Source organism: Macaca fascicularis, chromosome 9 (genome assembly GCF_037993035.2).
Source record: "Macaca fascicularis isolate 582-1 chromosome 9, T2T-MFA8v1.1".
Classification (NCBI taxonomy): Eukaryota; Metazoa; Chordata; class Mammalia; order Primates; family Cercopithecidae; genus Macaca; species Macaca fascicularis.
In genome coordinates this window covers 58,040,336-58,060,227 of record NC_088383.1, presented here as the reverse complement: position 1 = coordinate 58,060,227, position 19,892 = coordinate 58,040,336, and the positions used below count along the sequence as shown (strand labels likewise).

At 45.7% G+C, this 19,892-nt stretch overlaps 1 protein-coding gene across 8 annotated transcripts in view; it reads right to left on the bottom strand.

Moving 5' to 3' along the window:
- Positions 1–19,892, bottom strand: part of WDFY4 (WDFY family member 4) — a 295,895-nt gene that overhangs the window by 131,655 nt on the left and 144,348 nt on the right. For all 8 annotated transcript variants that reach the window (XM_005565163.5, XM_015456044.4, XM_074001615.1 and 5 more), the window contains 2 exons: positions 18,575–18,760; positions 16,746–16,882 (listed from right to left, as the gene is read on the bottom strand). In XM_005565163.5, the coding sequence (XP_005565220.3) occupies positions 16,746–16,882; positions 18,575–18,760 (323 nt within the window). The remainder of the gene's footprint in view (positions 1–16,745; positions 16,883–18,574; positions 18,761–19,892) is intronic.

The following is a 19,892-nucleotide window of genomic DNA, read 5'->3' as shown; positions in this document are numbered from 1 at the left end:
TCTCTTGGCTGTCAACAACTCATTGTATTAAATGTAATTCTCCTGTTACAAACAATTATTTTGGGGGTAAATCTTGTCTGCTGAAATTGCACAAGCCAGTCACTTCATCTGGTACTTAACAAAGAAAGACTGATTGGTGTACAAAATGGTGGAAAAGCTGCTTGGTGGATGTGCAGGATGGTGCAGAATTCACCAAACTGCAGATGGTTGTGCATTCTGTGAATAGTTTGAGGGAATGTTGAGTATTGCTGACAACTTAATTTCCATTTTATAAATAGACTTTAGAACTTAACCCCATATAATATGTTACTCCATAGGCTGTCTTCTTTATTATTTTTTAAAGTTTCTGTGTATTCATTCACCAAAAAATCCATAAAGGAAATCAGTGGTCATGCTGCTTTACTTTAGTGTCAACTCCAGATTCCTTTAGCATCGGACTCTCCCCAACAAGACAGATTCCAGTTGAACTCAGGGGATCCCCCATCCACGGAGGGCAGAGTGAAACTGCTGCCGAGGTAGATACTACTCCCAGAGAGCCCAAGCTCTCATTGATCATTCTCATTGGACGCAATGGTCCCCCACTTGTCACCTGTCCTGCACCAGTGCTGATTGAGAGGATGAGGGATTTGGTCATCACGTAGTCATAGCAGTGAGGAACAGAGGAGCCACACCTGTGCGAGCACTCTGTGGTTATCGTGTAAACTAATTGTTATGAACACTCTTTCCCGGCACGCCTCCTCGAGGTGCCGCAGCAGTAGGTAAACTCTGCAGGAGCAGCGTTCTGTGTCACCATGAGGGGGTTCCCCACCAGCCCACCAGAATCAGCTCCTCTAGGTCATGATTCAGGGCTTCCCAAGTGGAGGCAATGATCAAACTTTGAGGGATTAAAGAGAACCTCACAGACCTGCCTCACTCACTCGGGCCGAAATCTCCACAGCTGGTCACCCCCTGCGGGGGTCAGGATTAAAGAGACCCAGCAGGACCTGCTGATGACATCTACCAGGAGCAGGGTCAGGGTAGGCAGCTCCTGCTCTTACTCCCACCCCTTGTTTAAGTCCATGTGCAATGCAGTCTTGTACTAGTTGCAAAGGATCCAGTGAACAGGTGACCTAAACACTTCTATTATGTGTCTTCCACAGAAGGCTGACATATCCACCTTGGAATACAAGTTCTTAGTGGAGGTCTGGTTTTAGTTGAGTGATAGAAGCAATTAATGAGAACACCATGAAATGAAATGCTGTCCCTGTTTGTTGGTAAATCATGTGTATACTATCCTTATGTGAGCCCAGAAAACGCTGGCAGCCCTTGAGGAAGAAGGCATAGTGTGTACTGAGTGATAGGACAGCCTGGGCTCTGCAGCAAGCTATGGTCGGGGCCCAGGGGTCTTTGGGGGATGTCTATTCGGATGACTCAGGCCAGAAAAGGCTCTTTCCTTTGAGTGCCCAGGTAATTGCACTTTTCTCTGCTATGGAGACACAGCCCCCGGATCCTTAATAAATGTCAAGCAATACCAGAGTAATAATCATATTTCCAGCTATAATGACAAACAACTGGTGCTCCGAGCGGGTGAAGAGGGACCAGAACACCACAGCGCAATTCATCTCTTGTTAAATTCACTCACATATTAATTTCTGAGATGAATGGTGGTTTCTAATTTGTCTTTTTTGAACTGTGATGTTTTTATTAAATTCAATCATCATGAGTACATGAAGAAGGACTACTTAAAAACAAATCCACTCTGGTATAGCAAAAGACGAATCCTTTAAAATTGCAGGCACCATGCCTTCTCAAGGAAGCCATGCTCTCTCCTCTCTGCTTTCCTCTGTGGGTTTCAGGGCCTCTGCGAGTCTGAGACAGGCGGGAGGTGTCGCCACTGGCCTTCCCTGAACTCGCCTATTCTCACCCTGTCTCTGTGGGCCTCATCCTCACAGGTTAATGTTCTTAAAGACTCACACCTCCTCAGGCAGGGCAAGAAGGTTAGGGATTACTGGAGGGGGTTTGGATGAGAGATGAATGAGAAGATCCACCCTGGGGGCAGAGGAGTTTCAGTCCATGCAAACATCTTTCCCTGAATATGTATTGAGAAGTGAGGCACTGATAAGGACTAAATTGTGTTCCCCCCAAATCACATGTTGAAGCCCTAACCCCTACTACCTCAGAATGTGACAGTATTTGGAGACAGGGCCTTTAAAGAGGTGATAAAGTTAAAGTGAAGAGGGCGGGCCCTAATCCTACATGACTGGTGTCGTTATAATAGATGAGGACACGGTCATGTACAGAGGACAGACTATGTGAGGACACGGGGAAGGCAGCATCTCTGAGCTGGAAAAGAGGCCTCGGGAGAAACCAGCCCCTCCAACACTTTCCTCTCGGACTTCCAGCCTCCAGGACTGCGAGACAATACATGTCTGTAGTTTAAGCCACCCTGGCTGGGATACTTTGTTATGGCTGTCCCAGGAAACTAATATAGGAACTTTCACTCCAAATAATTCTCCCCTAGCACTGAGACACCTGGACCCCAAAACTGACATATTTCAAAGACGGATCACAACCAGGGCTGGAGTCTATGAGGAGATCTCTTCTTTGGGCTTTATGAAGAGCAAAAAGGTCACCCTGGTCAGGACTGCCCCATTGCTGAGGCTCCAGAGTAGAGCCGTTGGCAGCACTGGCTGTAAGCTGCACCCACTCCAGGAGCTTCCTAAGGCCACCCGACCACATGCCAGCTCCAGGATGCTGCACAGCCACTCTTCCTTGTGTTCTTGGAAGCCACACTGTGACTAGCCAATATGTTAGTCCTACTGTGTGATTCACCACTGGGCTGCCTGAGGGTCATAGGTAGACTGGTCAATACCAACCTTTCCCCCTCCTTTAGGCTGGGTCCCCATAGATGCAGTCATTGTGCATAAAAAAGCAGGTAAGCCTGAAATAGATGAACCTGGCTTCTTCCTAGCAGTCTCTTTTCAGCCAATGATTCGCAGCACCTGCTCTAGTGCAGGCCCTGTGCAAACCCGAAGGCCTTCAAGATGGGCAGGGAACAGGGTTTACCCACCAGGAACTTAAAACTCTTGCGAGGGAGTAAATGAGAAAATGACTTGCCCACAGAGGGGGCCACACCGACTCACAGCCAGGCTGGAGAGGGCTTGGTGGGCTTCCAGAAGGGATAGTATCCCTGCAGGCCTCCTCTAAGCAGAGAGGACCACATTTTCCTAAGGGTAGAGATGGGAGAAAATAGCCTGCACTATTACAAAATATGGAAGTGGGTCTACCTGGAGCAAAGATGCCATGTGGGAATGTGACAGGACATGAACTTGGATAAGCAGTGGGGTCAGCTACACGGGGCTTCTTAATTCCATCGGTACAAGTCTGAGTCTGCACAGCTTGGGAACTAAGGATGGTTTTTGATCAGGGGCATGACATCGTCAGCTCAGATCTTTAGAAACTCACAGTGGGGGTGACATGATGGCAGGATGGGGCAGAGTCAGCTGTGAGGTAGAGGTCATCTGCTTTGCTCACCCTGTGTCCCTATTCTCCAGCGCTGAACCTGGCTCTTGGCAGAAGCAGTTGATGGATGAGAAATGGATGCGTGAACCCTCTTGCCTCCCACTCCACAGTGGCATTCAGGAAGCTGGAGCACAGCGCTGGTATGTGACAGTGAGTCTTTATAGACTGTATATTCAACATCTGAATTTCCTAGGAATTGACTTTCTTCTAGGATTATTTTCTTTCCTGATCTCATTTCCTTATTTTATCGCACACACCTCATCTAGAGGTACCATAAAGCCTTTGGGGAGAGAGTCAGAATATAAATAAATACATAAGATGAACTGGATAGGATACCCCAGTAATGCCAAACCAGCACCCGACCCACAAGGCGGATGACCACGAGGGTCCATCCTTTGCATCTGGAGGGTGCTCTTCCTCACCATCAACCTGCCCTCACATCTTTCCTCCTCCACCTCCTTCTCCAAGTCTCAGATCAAGCTCCTCCAAATCAGACTTGCACCCTCTCTCTTCTGGGCCCCTTTTTACAGCATAATTATTTCACTAGCCTAGGAGCAGGACGACCTCCTGGGTCAGGGACTGTGCCCTTTTCGTCAGTATTCCCTGGCCTTAATCCAAGGGCCTGGAACATGGCAGGAAATCATGAGTGTGTGTGGGAGGTTGAAGGAAGACCTCTCAGAGTGGGGACAGGGGGTTTGGTAGAGGAGAAGGAGAGCTAGAGCCAGATGGAAATACAGATACAGAGGCCACAGATACAGAGTTATAGATACAGACAAGTTTCCCTATTCCCTGAAGAACTTGGAATCATGCTTGGTGGCCAGCTCCTGCCACCTCCTCTGGGCCACTTCCACTCCCCCAAGGGGTGTCTGTGCCCAACCACATGGGCCTCTCTCTGCTCTCAAATATACAAGCCCATTTGTACCCCGGAGCTTTGACATTCACTGGGTCCTTTCCCAAGATCTTCTCTCCTAGATGTTGGAGGGCTGCTCCTTCATCTCAACTCATTATCACCTCCGTGGAGAAACCTTCTTGGACCTTCCAACCTACAGCCATCACAAGGCAAGTCTCTGGCGCGTCATCTAGGTCCTTCAGATTACTTTATGTACTTAATATTATCTCATCCGTTCCCTTTTGCTTGCCGTCTGCTTTCCCTCAAACAGAGTGTGGGAACCTGATCTGTTTTACTCACTGCCACCTGAGCTGCACAGCAGGCCCTAGGCTTGAAGAATCCCTTAAATCCAGAGTGGATCCGACTCAGGCTTATTCAATTGCTCTTTCGTTTGACTCAAAGATCTTAACGATTGCCACCATCACTCCCTGGGATAGTGGATACATGAGCACCTAGGAGACCCGAACCTCACTCTCAGGCCAGGGCTGGACTCGGTGCTTTCTTGTTTTTTGTTTATTTGTTTGTTTTTGAGATGGAGTTCTGCTCCTGTCACCTAGGCTGGAGTGCAATGCCACAATCCGGCTCACTGCAACCTCTGCCTACTGGGTTCAAGCAATTCTCCAGCCTCAGCCTCCCGAGTAGCTGGGATTACAGACGTGCACCACCACGCCCAGCTAAATTTTGTATTATTAGTAGAGACAGCGTTACAACATATTGGCCAGGCCAGTCTCGAACTCCTGACCTCAGGTGATCCACTCGCCTTGGTCTCCCATAGTGCTGGGATTACAAGTGTGAGCCACTGCACCCAGCCTGGACTCAGTGTTTTCTTCTGCTGTCTCCCCTCTCTCCTCCACATTCCATCTCTCCTTCCTTCTTTGCCAGGCCCAAGAGCCAAGTTTACATCAACCCCCATCAACAACAGTGAAGAAAAGAAAATTTCAGAACTTCCTGTTCTGAGACTTTGAAAGACTTTTTTAATTAACCAAAATGGTTTCTCATAATAGATGGGTCCCAGGGCGGGACGGCGGCTGTAACTCATGCGACAGCGCCAGGCGGCCCGGCTGTGAGTGGGGGGCCTAGCGGATTGTGAATGGCAGCAGCGCCTCAGGAGGGCCCCAGACTGATTCTCCCCACCATGGCCATCTGCCGTTTTATCTTTTATACAGCTTGGGACACTTCTGTCTTTGGAATGCTAGAGCATTTTTGCCTTGATGAGTATGTTTTTGAAAATACTTAAATTTAGATAAATACACAAAAATATGTTTCCTTATAACTCATAATTTTAAAAAATTAAAAACATCTCCTGGGATGGTGATACCTTTCCCCCCAACCACTACTCTAATTTTCAGAATGCAGGTATACCTTACATTGTGAAGTCCAGTATATCTAAATCTGAACCTCAAAATAAATGTCTGCATGTAAGTGTCCTTTAAAGAACTACATTTGATTTTCAAAAGGATTCAACCCAGGATTCCTTTAAGTTGCCAGATTCCTAAATTAATTTCACATCTGTTTTACTTTACAAAACCTTGATACATGCAGTATACTTTTTTTTTTTCTGAAATCCATCTACTGTTATTTATTTATTTTTGGATGTCATCTAACTAGGGAGATAAACAGCCAGGCTATAAGGACTCCTTAAATATAAGGACCATGTATCATCTCTGCACTCATAGAAATGAGTGCTATGCCTACTCAAAACTTCTTGTTGAATTGCAAATGGTAAAGTATTTAAGTAAATTAAAATATTGCGAGTTGACCTGCAGATGTGGACTCTGTATTACTCAATTTTTTCCTCAATCACAGCCTCATATTTGGCATATAAACACAGCCTGACTATGTAATAAAATAAGTCACTATAGAGGAGAAAGAAACAAGAATATCAGTAAATACCTAGCAGATGGAGGTGAGATCTGGTTAATCTTTCCAAACTAGATGTTTCTGTTCAGGCTGAAGTTGTTGGGGAAGGAACTGAGTATCTGTCCCTCAGGACTTTTTGGCATCTTTTAGATACAATGCACCTTTAAATGGGCAGTGGTTGTTATCTCAGATGGAGAACATTCCACTGATTCATGGAGCTTGCATAACCTCAGTGCCTTCCTTGTTGGAAGGGTTTTCAGACCATAGTCTTGTTGCCAAAAGCAAACCAAATTTAATCCCATTTTTTGGGAGGCCGCGTGGCCAAAAGAATAGTCAAAGAGATGGCATTTGGGTCACTCTCAGGTTGCAGAACCCACAGTAGAGAGACAGACTTCTCCTTCAGTGACAGTTGTAGACCAGGAAGAGTGTGACTGGCAGGAGATAACACTGCAAGCAAGCCATGGACAAAGCAAGTCACTGTAGCTACTGATTATTCACTAAGTGTGTGGACTTTGCACTTAAGTCACAACATGGCAGACTACATGGCAGAGTTACAGCTGCCTTCTCGCCCTGGGACCCAAGGTTTAAGAACAAGAATAAACATTTCTGGTACAGGAAATTTTTATCAAGTAGCTGAGGTAGAAGCTTGCTGCACATTAGGAGAAGATCAGCATCATCTGGTTGAAGCATCAGGGTCCCTTTGTTAGTTGGGGTCTCTGCTAGCCCAGCCATTGTCCTTCACGTGAACTTGCAGGAGGAAGCCCCTCTGGATAGTCAAATGAGAACAAGGCGTCCTCCTCTGGGCAGCCGTGGACCACACCACAGCTCAGGGCCTGCTGCGGAGCTCAGAAGTCGGGGTACACCTGGTGACTGCTGTCTCTGGGGTGCCCTGGTCTGGTATAGGCGAGCATTCCCTGCAGTGAGGACACTGCTTGCTGCAGACCAGCTGGTTTCACATCTACCACCAGCTGCTGTGCAATGATGATGCCTGTCTATCTTTGCTTGGGCCCTCAGGATAGCTGCCTGCACCCACATTGATGGGCTGTTAGTGGTTCTGCCAGTTCTATACAGAGCCAGGCCCTAACACCGATCCTTTTAAGGGGACAAAGGATAGTCTCTCTTAGGCCTCTGTATTTGCTTTGCATTTATGTGAAATCTTCTCCACACAAAACCAAAGGGCCTGGATCCAGTACCAATTATTCCTGGAAAAATCATCCAAGAAGAAGTTGAGTGGGTTTGATGTCATGAATAGAGACTTTCTCTTCTCAGCTGCATCAGGTGACATCAGCTTGATGCTCAAGTGGTCCAGCATCTTCATGTACAAAGATACCAGAGTAGACATCCTATCCACTGAACTAGCTGCTTTATAAAAAACAGGTATTCAGGATTCAAACAGAATTGTTTTAAAAATGAAAGCTATGGAGACTTGAACCTGCTGGCTTCTATCTTGGGTAGCCTGTTTTCCTGTTTTCCAGCAGGTGTGCAGTGACTCTGTGATGTTTCAGGAAGACCCCTAATCTAAGAAGGTTACTGCATTTAGCACTACAGTCCACCCATTCCGTTTACAATATTTTATCAGAAGCCATCATGATCTCAGATGGAGAATATTCCATTGATTCACAGGACTTGCACAAGCTCTGTGTCTGCTCTCTGCCCTAAGAAATCAGGAAAATGTGAACTTACAACTAAGGATGGCTGGACTTGAAGTTTGATATGTGCAGTTTCTCTTTCCTGCATAGGTAGGGGAATGTGTGTAACCTATTTTCAGCAAGTCGTGGATGATATTCCCTGAACCTAACCTGAAAGAAAACATACATTAGAAGATTTGCCGTAAAATACCTTTAAAGGGAAAGCTCAGCTACGGAATTTAAGGCAGAAATTGCAGAAACTTTTCCGAAAAAAAAAATCAGTTGTGATATATTTAAACATGAAGGACACAAATACAAACAAAGTGCAGTAACAAATATATCAACGGAACAGTCTGTGCCCTATAGTACTATTACCTTGCTACCACTCCAGCGTGAACAGCCCAATGGAAACTTTTATACCACTAGCAGCAAAATGACTAGTTTTATTGAAGAAGAAATAAACAAAAACTATGTTGCTCTAAGCAGTTTTGAAATGAATATCTGATTCAAAACTTCCCCTGTGCATATAATTGCATGCTAATTTACATTTTAATTACTTCCTAAGAAATCAAAAGCATTTGTTGACAGTAGAACATAATGTCAACTTCACGGTGCTCTGTTGGTGGATGCTTAATGAACTTAATTAGATAATTAGTGATGTTAATTATCCTTCTATTATGAAGATAAAGATGTCTCACAAATGAAGCACCCAGTAAAGAAACATCATTAAAGGTATCAGTGTTTGCTTTGTTCATTTACATGTATTTTTCAAACTCCTGTAACAGATACTTGTGATAGACCAGAGACACTTCAAATGGAAAAAGAAAAACCACTGTCTTTCTTTATCCAGCTCTTGTCCTTTCCTCTTATTCTGGATACTAATGCTATACTGGTGATGTTGCCACTTTTTCAAAATCTGGGCTGTAGGGAACTCTCGTCCTTGTTCAGTTCTGCTGCTGAGTTTCCAGTACAATTGATCAGACTCCTTCCCACTTCCTTCTCTCTGGTGTGATAGGTGAATTCTAACACAAATTGCTTGCACAATGGGATGTGTCTATGTGTATGTGTAGGGGGGATATGCATGTACACATGTGTGTGTGAGAGAGACAGAGAGTGTGTGCGTGTCTGTGCGTGTGTGTGTGTGAGAGTGTGTGTGTGTGTGTGTGTGTGTGTGTGTGTGTGTCAAGGCAAGAGCAAAAATGAGAGAGAAGGCTCTGGTTGAGTGTCCAGAAAACCTAAAAGAATAACGGAGCCCCTCCCCACCACCCCGGCCTGGCTGCATTTCCCTGATGCTACAGTGTGTCCCCACCTCCATCACCAGACTCTGTCCCTCTTGGGGAGGTTATTCTGGGTGTGGTGTAGGAAGCACAGCTGCCTGCAAAACTGAGGGCAATGATACAGGCCACATAGACTTTACTTTCAGTTGAAATGAAAACAGAAATTTTGAGGTTTAAAAAATAAAACTCTAGACTTCATTACTTTTTTGTTCCTTCCTTGCCCCCAAATACCACCATAATCAGAGCATAATGGATATCCCATCTGGAAATAGTCCTAGCCCTGACAGCACGATGAAGAGCTCTCAGACCAGGCTGGGGAGAGAGGCATTATTTTTAGGGTCAGTTATCTCAGGAAAAGCACCAAGAGCAAAGAGGTCCTTGGCAGCATTGCCCACCACAATTAAGAAAACCAATATTCCATTTAGCAGAAGGTCTTAGAACATCACTCACGCCAGTAGAGCAGTTTATACTTTTCAAAGTGTTTTTTAAATTATACTTTCCTTTGTTTCTGAGTGGTTTTATGTCTCTAACAGATAGTCCTATTTAATTACTTATTCAAAAGACTCTTCCTACCACTGAACACAACTGGGTTTTCCAACAATACAGCATTGTGATTTATTATAAACACTGTTTTCAGGTTTTCTGAGTCTCCCTTGTCTTTTCTGTGGTTTTCAATAATTTATCCCTCCAACCTGCTTTCTCTTGATCTGTGAATACAAGCTGGCCTTTCTGCTCTCCTGCCACGCTAGCAAGAACCTGTCTCAAGATCTCGCCTCTCTCTGGGTCCTCTGACTCTTCCATTTTAGAAATCCTCATGTGTCTTTATTCTCCTTCAGGTTTAGGCCACCTACCTCCAAATCCCTCTCTTAAAGTCATATTCATCTCCTGGGGAAGACGTTTCTTTCTTGCCCACAAACATTATGTTGAATGTACTGCAACTTTAAGTAAAAATATTTCACATGATGACCTTCTGAATATCCAATTTTAAAAATGTCCTGCAACCTCTTAAAGATCTTTAATTCTTTTTCAGAAGAATTTCTCTGAGAATTCTGACTTCTGTTTTCACAACTGCATTTCGACATCCTCAGCTCAGCTCTGTTGTACCACTTACGCCCCCTGTATTTCAAAGCCAGTTCTTTCTATTTTCAAAAATCTATTCTCACTCCCAGTACTCTCTGGTCTCATGAGCTTTTTATCCCAGGGAAGTGAAATCTGAGGCCTGCGCCTGGAGTGCTGCTCAGCTCCTGAACATGGAGAGCTCAAGCATTCAACTAGAAAGCAGCTGTGTCATCAGCAGAGCTTATTGCCTTTCTTCCTGAAACTGCAGCGTGGGATTCTCCAAGGCTCAACGTGCCCTCAGCCTCAGCAAGACCCTCCTCTCATCAGCAGGAGACAAACACAAACATGCCAGCAAGCAAGACCAGGTGCTTCTTGATCACTCCCGCAACGATGGCTAAAGCCTTCCAGTTCTGCACATTTGCTTTCCCCTCTGCAATCTTAATTTGGGTCCCATGATTTCTTTGAAGAGAAAATAAGTATAGGAAACAGTAATGCATGAAATAATACGATGTCTGGGATGTTGCTTCAGAATTATTCAGTGCAGAAGGGGAAAGTGGGAAGTGATAAGGAGAGCAAATTGGCCATGAGTTGAAAATTGTTGAAGTCAAGTGATGGATAGATACATGGGGATTCATCACATTATTTTCCTACTTATGTATATGTTTGAAAATTTCCACAGTGATTTTTTATAAAGATAATGGGTGAAGTGCTCAGAGGGGATAGTCAAAAACATCATTTCCCTCACTAAGGACCTCAGCCAGAGCTGCCCTTAACAGAGGAGTCACCGAGTTGCTGGCCTCAGTCAGCAACTTGTCCTCTGCCGGGGCAGAGCTGCTCCATGCTAGGGTGGGTGATGGCGGGTCTGGCACCTGGTCAGGGAAGGAGCTGATGGCAGACCCCAGGCACCCTGCCCACACAAGTGCCCTGCCTCTGAAGTCTTCAAGGCCCGCAGTGGTGGGCCTCATAGGACAGCCTTTAGGGGACCCCCGAGAAAGGTGTGGGGCAAATTTCTAACGTTCCCCTGTTCTTGCCAGGGCAGATGTAGAATTCCTATGGAAAGCTTTTACTTTTTTTAGCAACTCCAGCGGATCATCCTCAGGCTTCTGGTGCCCTCTCATCCCCTTCTGTTAATTCTTACACAGCCCTGACTTCCCTAGGTGGTCTTCCCTAGGTGGGCCATTTCAGTTTGCTAATACATGGCTTTGAAAACAGCAACTGGATGCTTGCTCAGCTATCTCCTAAAGCCATGGAATTGTGGGGAACAAAGGGCTTTGCCTTCCTCCATGTGAATCCTGCTCTCCTGTAAGTCCCCCAATCTTTGCTGGCAGGCTGGTGAGTGGGTCTCCCTCCTGTGGTGGGGCCTGCCTGGCTCACTGCCTGGGATAGCTGTCCACATGTGTACAGTTGATCCCAGGGGGAAAGTGGGCTGAAATCTAGCTCATGCTCTATGTACACAGGTCGGGGGCTGCCCAGAGAGGCTCCTACCCCTTTAAGGACTGGAAGTCGCCTTGCACTCTCAGCCCCTTCCTCTGGTTCTTATTTCTCCCCATTCTCTGCAGAATCCCACAGAGCCATCTGAATGCCAGACCTCCTACCCCCAGGTGCCGTCTCTTCTCAGAGCCAGGCCTGTCCTGGGTGGCCCTCTTTTCTCACCTGTCCCAGCCTCAGTTGAACAGAATTTTCTGTGTGTTATTGATGTTCACTACTCCAACTACAGCTACTGCAGCCCCCACTATCTCCCACCTGAATCACCCTACAGCCCCCCGCCACTCCCAGTTCGGCTCCCCACTAGGGGCCCTCACCTGTAATTTCACCTATAGGAGCAGATGCCATGCCTCTCTTTAACCTCCCACCTACAAGTAAATGTGAGTGTCTAGGCTGGCCGGTGGTGCCCCCTGACCTGGCTTTTACTCACTGCCTTGGCCCCTTTCTTACCACCTGTTATGCCTCTGGCTTTCTCCCTGCCCGAGAGCTCTCCTCTGCACAGGCTTTGACCCCGCTGCTCCTCCCAGACTCAGGTCTAGGCGTCACCTCCTCCATGGCCCCTTCCTAACCAGCTTCTAGCCTCCTGACTCCTGTGCACATTTTCTGATTACTAATGCTTTTATATAAACAGATGATGACACACATTGTATTTTGGAATATTTTCAATTTTCATAAAAGTTACAAAGATAGTAGAGAGTTTTCGTCTACCTTTCAGCTGTTTTCCCATAAAGTTATTAACATCCCACATTGCCATGGTGTACCTGTCAAAACTAAGAAACCAACATTGGTTGTTGATGTCTTTTCAGCTTGTTTTTAAACAAGGAAGTCTGGAATTGAATAGGTAATCAAAGCTGAGTCCAAAGCTGTGAAGAGGGGAGCTGGCCAGCCTGCGTAGTCTGGATTCCCCAGGCAGACGGTGGACATGAGAAAGTGGCCTGAGTTGCCCTTTGGTGGCCTCAAGGGAGTCCAAGTTCCCAACCTCTGTCCAACAAGCTGACACCCGCAGCCTTCTAGGGATGGTGGGTGATGTCACAATTTGCTCCCACAAGGGACTGTGATGGGGTCAGGGGGAGAAGAAGAAGAAATAACATCTATTAAATCAACCCTGCCTCAAAGTTCAGCTCACCCACCAGGAATAAAACATTTTCTACTAAAAATGAAGATAGGTAAGAGGAATTAAGAATTCTGTATCATATGTCTCACTCCAAGGAACAATTTATCAGTGCTATAGGGTTGTCAGCTGCTGACATGATAAGGAATAACACCAAATGAATAATGTTTCCTCCAATACCAACTCCTTTAATTACAAGCCTCTTCTTTCCAGAAGAGAGACAGAAGATGCAGAAACCCCAATTTCATGCACTTGTGCCTGAATAATGTCTCCGTGCTGCTTTTTCCAGATGGCGACCTTCTCACTGGAGGGACTAATGATGTGGGTATATTTAGGGAAAAACCAATAACGGAGTCTTTAACCTTCAACAACAAAAAGCATGTTGTACAAAATGTTCCTTGGGATACATTAGAAAATATCAATTACATTGCTCACTGAGGTGTAATCAGCTGTAATAATCAAAATTAATTTTTAAAAATAATTAAACAGACCCCAGGGCAAATAGTTGATGCTCTTATCCTATGACATCACAGTGTACATATGTACCTGAGAAGTTGTGCCTTCTGTTAGCGACAAAGACATCTCACGGAGTTGAGTGATGGATGCAGTGTCTGAAAGCTGGTTGAGTTTCATCTCAGCAAAAGGAGGGGGAGCGTCTACTCCCTTGCTCTAAGCACTTCCATCTGCATTCTTTAAGGGCCTACCGTGTAGCAGGCACTGTGCCCATCCAAGACTGAGTTACCAGTACAAGATGTTGCTAAGCAAAGATGCAGTTAATTTTAAAGATTAAAACACAGTTCTTTTTGTTTCAAAAATCATTTGTCTTTTAATATCTACAAGATAATTTAAAGTGTACAAAGAATAAATCAAACTGAAGGGAAAGTGGGGGTCAATGGAGAACGAAGCCAGGGAGAAGGTATGTATGTACACATTTACATGCGTAGGTGGCTCAAAAATTTATCCCACTAGTTGTGTGCAATTACAAAAGCTGAACCATGCTTATCTCTCTGAATTTCTGAGTGTCCAGATCAAAGACAGAAACATAATCTGTTGCAAAATTTCTGCTCTTCTTGAGTTGCTGAAAGTAGTTCTTCCTGGTGCTAAACGGTGAGGGAGACATTCCCCATGGCTGCCTGGAAGCTGGGGTGGCTCCGGGTGAATCTCTCTACTTCAGTCCAGTCACACTGACCTTTGCTGCCCAGCACACCAATACCTCAGTGCCATTGCCCAACTGTCCTCTCTGTCTGACCCTCTTTCCCAGAGCATCTCAAAGCTCACGTTATTCATAAATTCTCTCCTCTGCTCCAATGCATCCTTGCCAAAGATGGCTTTGCTGACCTTCTCCATCTAAACAGCCCAGCCCATCTCTTGCCACCCTCCCTGCCTTACCCTGCATGGTTTTTCCTCATTGCCATTAGTTCTCCCAATATTTACAAATGTATTTTCTTATTGTCTATCTTTACTCCTTAGACTGCAGCTCCTTGAGAGAAGAGAATATGTCAGTTTTGTTCTCTGCTGTAACCTCAATGTTGAGAGCAGGGTGCAGAGTAAGTGCTCAATAAATATTTGTTGAATGAACAAATGAATAAGACCTCAATGCATGTAGAAGACAAAATCTTCAACAGCCTGCCCTCACCCAAGACAGAGCTGGCTTTGGATATTCTTTCTCCCAGATTTCTCAATGTGAGCCAAGAGCAAACTGTTAAAAGCCACTTGGGACACCTATGTGGCCCCAAACGTGGCGGTCTACTCAGGCTTCTTTCATATGAGCTGTTGCTCAATGCATGTCCCCAGGACTTGGAGGCAGCTGACCTGTGTCAATGACAGTGACTAGAGGGTAAGGGAGAGGGGCACTGGCAAGAGGCAGCATCAATAGGTGTGAGGTGATGAGATGAATACCCATGCCCAGCACCCTAACATCTCTTCCATAGCTCCCAGCCAGGCTGCCCTGACCTCCTGGGGACACTGGTCAAGGAAGAGAAGCTCCAGGATGAAGCCAAGGAAAGAGGGGCTGGGCCCCTTCTGTCTCAAGTGACATTGGTCAGGAGCAGGTACCTGGGCACAAGTGGGAGTGCTCCAAGTTTTAGGGCTTGGTACACATATCACCTATAGGATGATCTTGACCTTGGCAGAGAGAGCTAGAAGGCCAAATGGAATTTGTAAACAGTCTCCTATTTCTAAAGCATTTACAGCTTCCCAGGGCTCCACATGCTCTACTATAAACAGAGCATATTCCCAGTTGTAAGTTCAGGAGTGAAAGCTCTGAGAGGTTCCACAAATTCCCTAAGGTCCTCCTCAGCAGCACAAAGATGGGATCCCATCTTCTGTGACATTTAATGGCTGAAAAGTCCTTAACTTTCTTTTTTTTTTTTTTTTTCAGGTTCAGCTTCCACATCTTTATCAACAAGTCTATAATACCTGTCTGATGCAGCTATTATAAAATCTGAGTGAGTTACTCACACATTAATGTATTCAATCAGTGAGTCTATCAATGAACTTACCAAATAGTGCCTTTAACAAGTCAATTCCCTTAGAATAGAGCCTGAATAAGACGTGTGCTTTGCCCTTAGTTCTTAGCATCAGGTAGCTGGTCAGCCAGCCATTCATTTCTGGACTTCCCTTCTATGTCTGGACTCTTTCCAGGCCCTGAAGCCTGTGATTCCCAAAGGCTGGAAAAAGAAAGCCCTTTTCCTCATCTGCCTGGACACTTACAGGCAGTTACAGATAATGAGCTGGTGGGATTTGGGCTCCACCTCATTTCCCAAAGTTCATGGGCCAAGAGCTGGGATTATGTTAATGTGTCTGTCAGCTGTCTACTTTAACTTCCCGGGGAACTTTCCTGGGTTCCCACAGTTATTTATCCCACTGGGGAGTTAAATAAACTGCTCAAAGTCTCCTGACCCTACAGCCATGTTTAGCAACAACCACAGTCCACCTCTGAAGAAGTCAGTGCCCCTGGCATTATAATATATCACTGGTATTAGAATATATCACAGATCATGCATTTCTAAAAGAGCCTCAGCAACACTTCCAGTCCCACATGTTCCTGCAGAACCTCATCACTCCCCCATGAGAAGGTGGAGTCTATTTCCCTTCCCTTGAACTTGGCAGAATTTTTTGCCCATCTTGTTGGAGGTGACACTGCATAGCTCCTGAAGCTAGGTCATAAAAGGTAATGCAGTTTCTGCCTGGTGAGCTCTCTCTCTCCATTATCCTTTGAAACCCTGCTACCATGCTGTAAGGAAGCCCAGTTCACATGAGGAGGCCATGTGTAGGTGTTCCAGCCAATAGCCCCTGTTAAGATCTCAGACTAAAGACAGCAGCAACCACCAGATATATGAGTAACTCAGCCTTCCAATGATCCCAGCTGAGGCCCCAGACACTAAGGGGCAGAGATAACCTGTTCCCCTACCCACTGTACTCCAAATACCTTACAACAATGTTCCTGATCTCACACACACACACACACATAAACACACACACACACACACACACACACAAACCTTGTTGGAGCCAATGAGTTTTAGGAAGACTTGTTTTGCAGTTTTGAGAAATTGATCAGAAAACCCCAACAGGTCTGCCCCACACAGTAAAGAGGGCCCACCCAACACAGTCAAAGTGGCCCATCCCTGTGTCTCCTGGCAATTAAGTGAATGTTTCTGTCCACCTCTGCTGGGCTCACACCCCTAGCTGCTGCTGAGTGGTTGGCTAGTGCCCTCTGAATATGTCTGACTCCAGTTGAGAATGGGAACAAGGAGCCAGCCTAATACAGCCTAAACCTGGCCTCAACTGGGGAGCTACATGCATACCCTCAAATGCTCACAAGGACATGGAGTTAGATCATGTCTAGTAACAGGCAGCGGAGAGGAGATACGACTCGTGGGGTTTGAAGCAAATGCCTGATACTTTTCTAAGGAAAAGGGGTCTGGGCTCACCTCTGTCTTGCACTCAGGGTCCTTGGCCTGCCGCCCGGGCATCAGCTTCATGGCTGAGGACAGGCTTCCGCTCCACAAAGTGACTTTGCTGTGGTGTGCAACATTTGAACGACTTGCCAGTGACTTCTTCTCAGATGCTGAGGGCAGGGAAGCAAAGAATGTCAGAGGTGAAGTGAGAGCACACACTATTTTTCATAGCTAGCTTGGCTTTCAAAGGGCCAACCAGGGGCATGAGCCCCCTGTGGTTGCCTCCAAAAACAGAAACAACCCAGGTTACAAGCTCACACTGCCGTCTTCTGACTTTCCTTTGGCTAAGAAACACTGTGGGCTTTGAGGTCACCAGACTTAGCCTAAACTCCTAGCTCCACGGCTTGTTGACCCACAGTGAGATGGTGAGCAGGTTAACTAAAGTTGCTGAGCCTCAGTTTTCTCATCCTGTGAAACCGGGATAACAATATCTAAACTAATTGAGGCATCATGAAAATTATATAAGATATGTGTTTAAAGACCCTGGAACATGGAAAGTGTTCAATATAGGATTGTTAGCAAAAAGAGAGTCATTTGTAAGCTTTACAGTTTTACTACTTTATTCCACTGTATGTGCATAGATATGTATATCCTATTTTATTTTACTCTTCTCTGAAATAGAATCTGACCATTTTGACTTTAAAAGTACATGAAAGTAGATAGGTATTGCTATTGTTTGAATGTGTGTTCCCTCCATAATTCATGTTGAAACGTAATCCCAATTGTGGTGGTACTAAGAAGTGGGACCTTTTGGGAGGTAATTAAAATATGAGGGTTCTACCCTCATGAATGAATTAGTGTCTTATAAAAGGGCTGAAGGGGACCATCCCAGGCCATTTTTGCCCTTCTGTCTGTTCCAACATGGGAGGACACAGCATTTCTCCCTTCCAAAGGATACACCAACAAGGTACCATCTTAGAAGCAGATGCCAGACATAGCCCTCTGCAGACATCAGATCTACTGGCACCCTGATCTTGAACTTCCCAGCCTCCAGAACTCAGCAAATAATTTTCTATTATTTGTAAATCACTCAGTCTGTGGTATTTTGTTATGGCAGCATAAATGGACAAAACCAGGTATGTATATACACATCCGCCAGGACTAATTTAGAAAGCCAATTAGAAGGAGATTCTGGACCACTGGACAGTCTGGGACAATACACATGGAAATGACTAACTCCTGAATCACTGCAAATTTTGTGATTCTGGAAGATGTACAAGTATAGGAGGTGTAAGTTGAAAACAGTGATCACCTTGAAAACAAAATTAAAACTTCATTCTTGCAGCTGCATTGACTAATATGCAAAAATATTGTTTATTAGTACCAAATATTAATATGGTAAAAATGTTGAGGTCACTAACAGAATGCAAGAGACATTAATATTTTGGGGATGAAAACTTTCACTTCATGAAGTGACAGGACATGAGGAACCTAAGCTCAAGGTAATTGCATGACTTAGTGAAAGGTTTGAAAGCTGGTAGGTGGATATCAGGGTAGGACATAGAACCTCAAGTTCCTGAGCCCAGGCCACAGCCTCCACATGGGCCTCTTCCTCTAAGAAATTGCTGGAATCTTCTTGCTTGGTTGGCCCCTCTGGCCTTGCTTTCACCTAAGGTGCCATGTGATATTCATTCTTTGTAAGGAAAGATACATAAGATTTCAATGATAGAAATCCTATCCACTTAAGGGATGAGACAGAGGGTCTAGGTGGAAAAGGCTCTGGGCCCTGAGTAGAACCTTGGGGGAATTTGGCTCTGTGAGACCCAGGAGTTCCCATTCCCTGGGGCCGAGTGGATAGAGACCTAAGTAATGCTGCCAGGCCTTGAGCATCGTCTCCTCCCAGAGCGGTGTGACCTCTTCAATCTTCACTTCCCTCTCTCCAGATTTCACAGAGAGATCGATCTTGAAGGCATCCTCCAGGGTCTGCTGCCTCTGTGCCACCAGCTGCTGCCAGAGAGTCTGCACTGTCTTCTGGATGTTGTGTTGGACTAGCAGAGAGAGCACATGGCACACTCAGGATGGCCTCAGTGACCCTCCCAGAGAGGGCTGGAAGATGGTGTGTCATGAGTGGTTTTACCCACACCCTTCTCTCTTAAGGTCTTGAACATCACCCCAGCTTTGCAAGCTTCAGCCAGAAGCAATCAGTATGGAGAGCCACAAGCCTGACAACAACGCTACCAACACCCATGTAAGCTGGCCTTCCTCCACCTCCACCTGCCTGTCACCAATTTCTGCCTGCCTCACATGTCTAGGACTGGGAAATATCATTTATGAGTTCAGAGACCCCCACTCCCCACCCTGTAATTCTGTTGGATACCAGAGGAACACCTTGTGTGAGCTCTAGGTAGTCAAATAGCTCCACTCAAACAGCTCCTTCCAACCTTCCCTTACATGTTGACCACTCAGGGGAATGGACACCAAGCTCAAGGCTATCCTGTGGCTCAGAGCTCAGGAAACAACCAGTCTTCTTTCCTGGACCTTGCTTCTCACTACCCACCCATTTCAGTCCCCTGAAATTCTTCAGGTATAAGCAGATCTAACAAGCCAACTGTGTCTGCTGTGCCCCACATCTGTAATACCCTGAACCACGCCTAAATTTCTTCTGATCTTGGACCAATGAGTCCCGTCTCTGGACCAATGAGCCCCTGGAGACTGTTTCTCTCACCCTAAGGGAATGGACAGTGCCCAGCCCAGCTCTACCAGCCAAGTCCCAAAGTGTGTACATCCATGTTGTAATCAACACCATGTCCAATAAACTTTAAAGTCACGAGATTTTTGAGCTTGGCAGCTACCTGACAGAACACAGAGGCCCTGTGTGTACAATCTTTTATTTTTGAGATGAAGTTTCACTCTTGTTGCCTAGGCTGGAGTACAGTGGCGTGATCTTGGCTCACTGCAACCTCCGCCTCCCAGGTTCAAGTGATTCTTCTGCCTCAGCCTCCCGCGTAGTTGGGATTGCAGGTGCCCACCACTATGCCCAGCTAATATTTTTGTATTTTTAGTAGTGACAAGGTTTCAGCATGTTGGCCAGGCTGGCTTGAACTCCTGACCTTAGGTAATCCACCTGCCTTGGCCTCCCAAAGTGCTGGGGTACATAAGCCACTGCACCTGGTTGTGTGT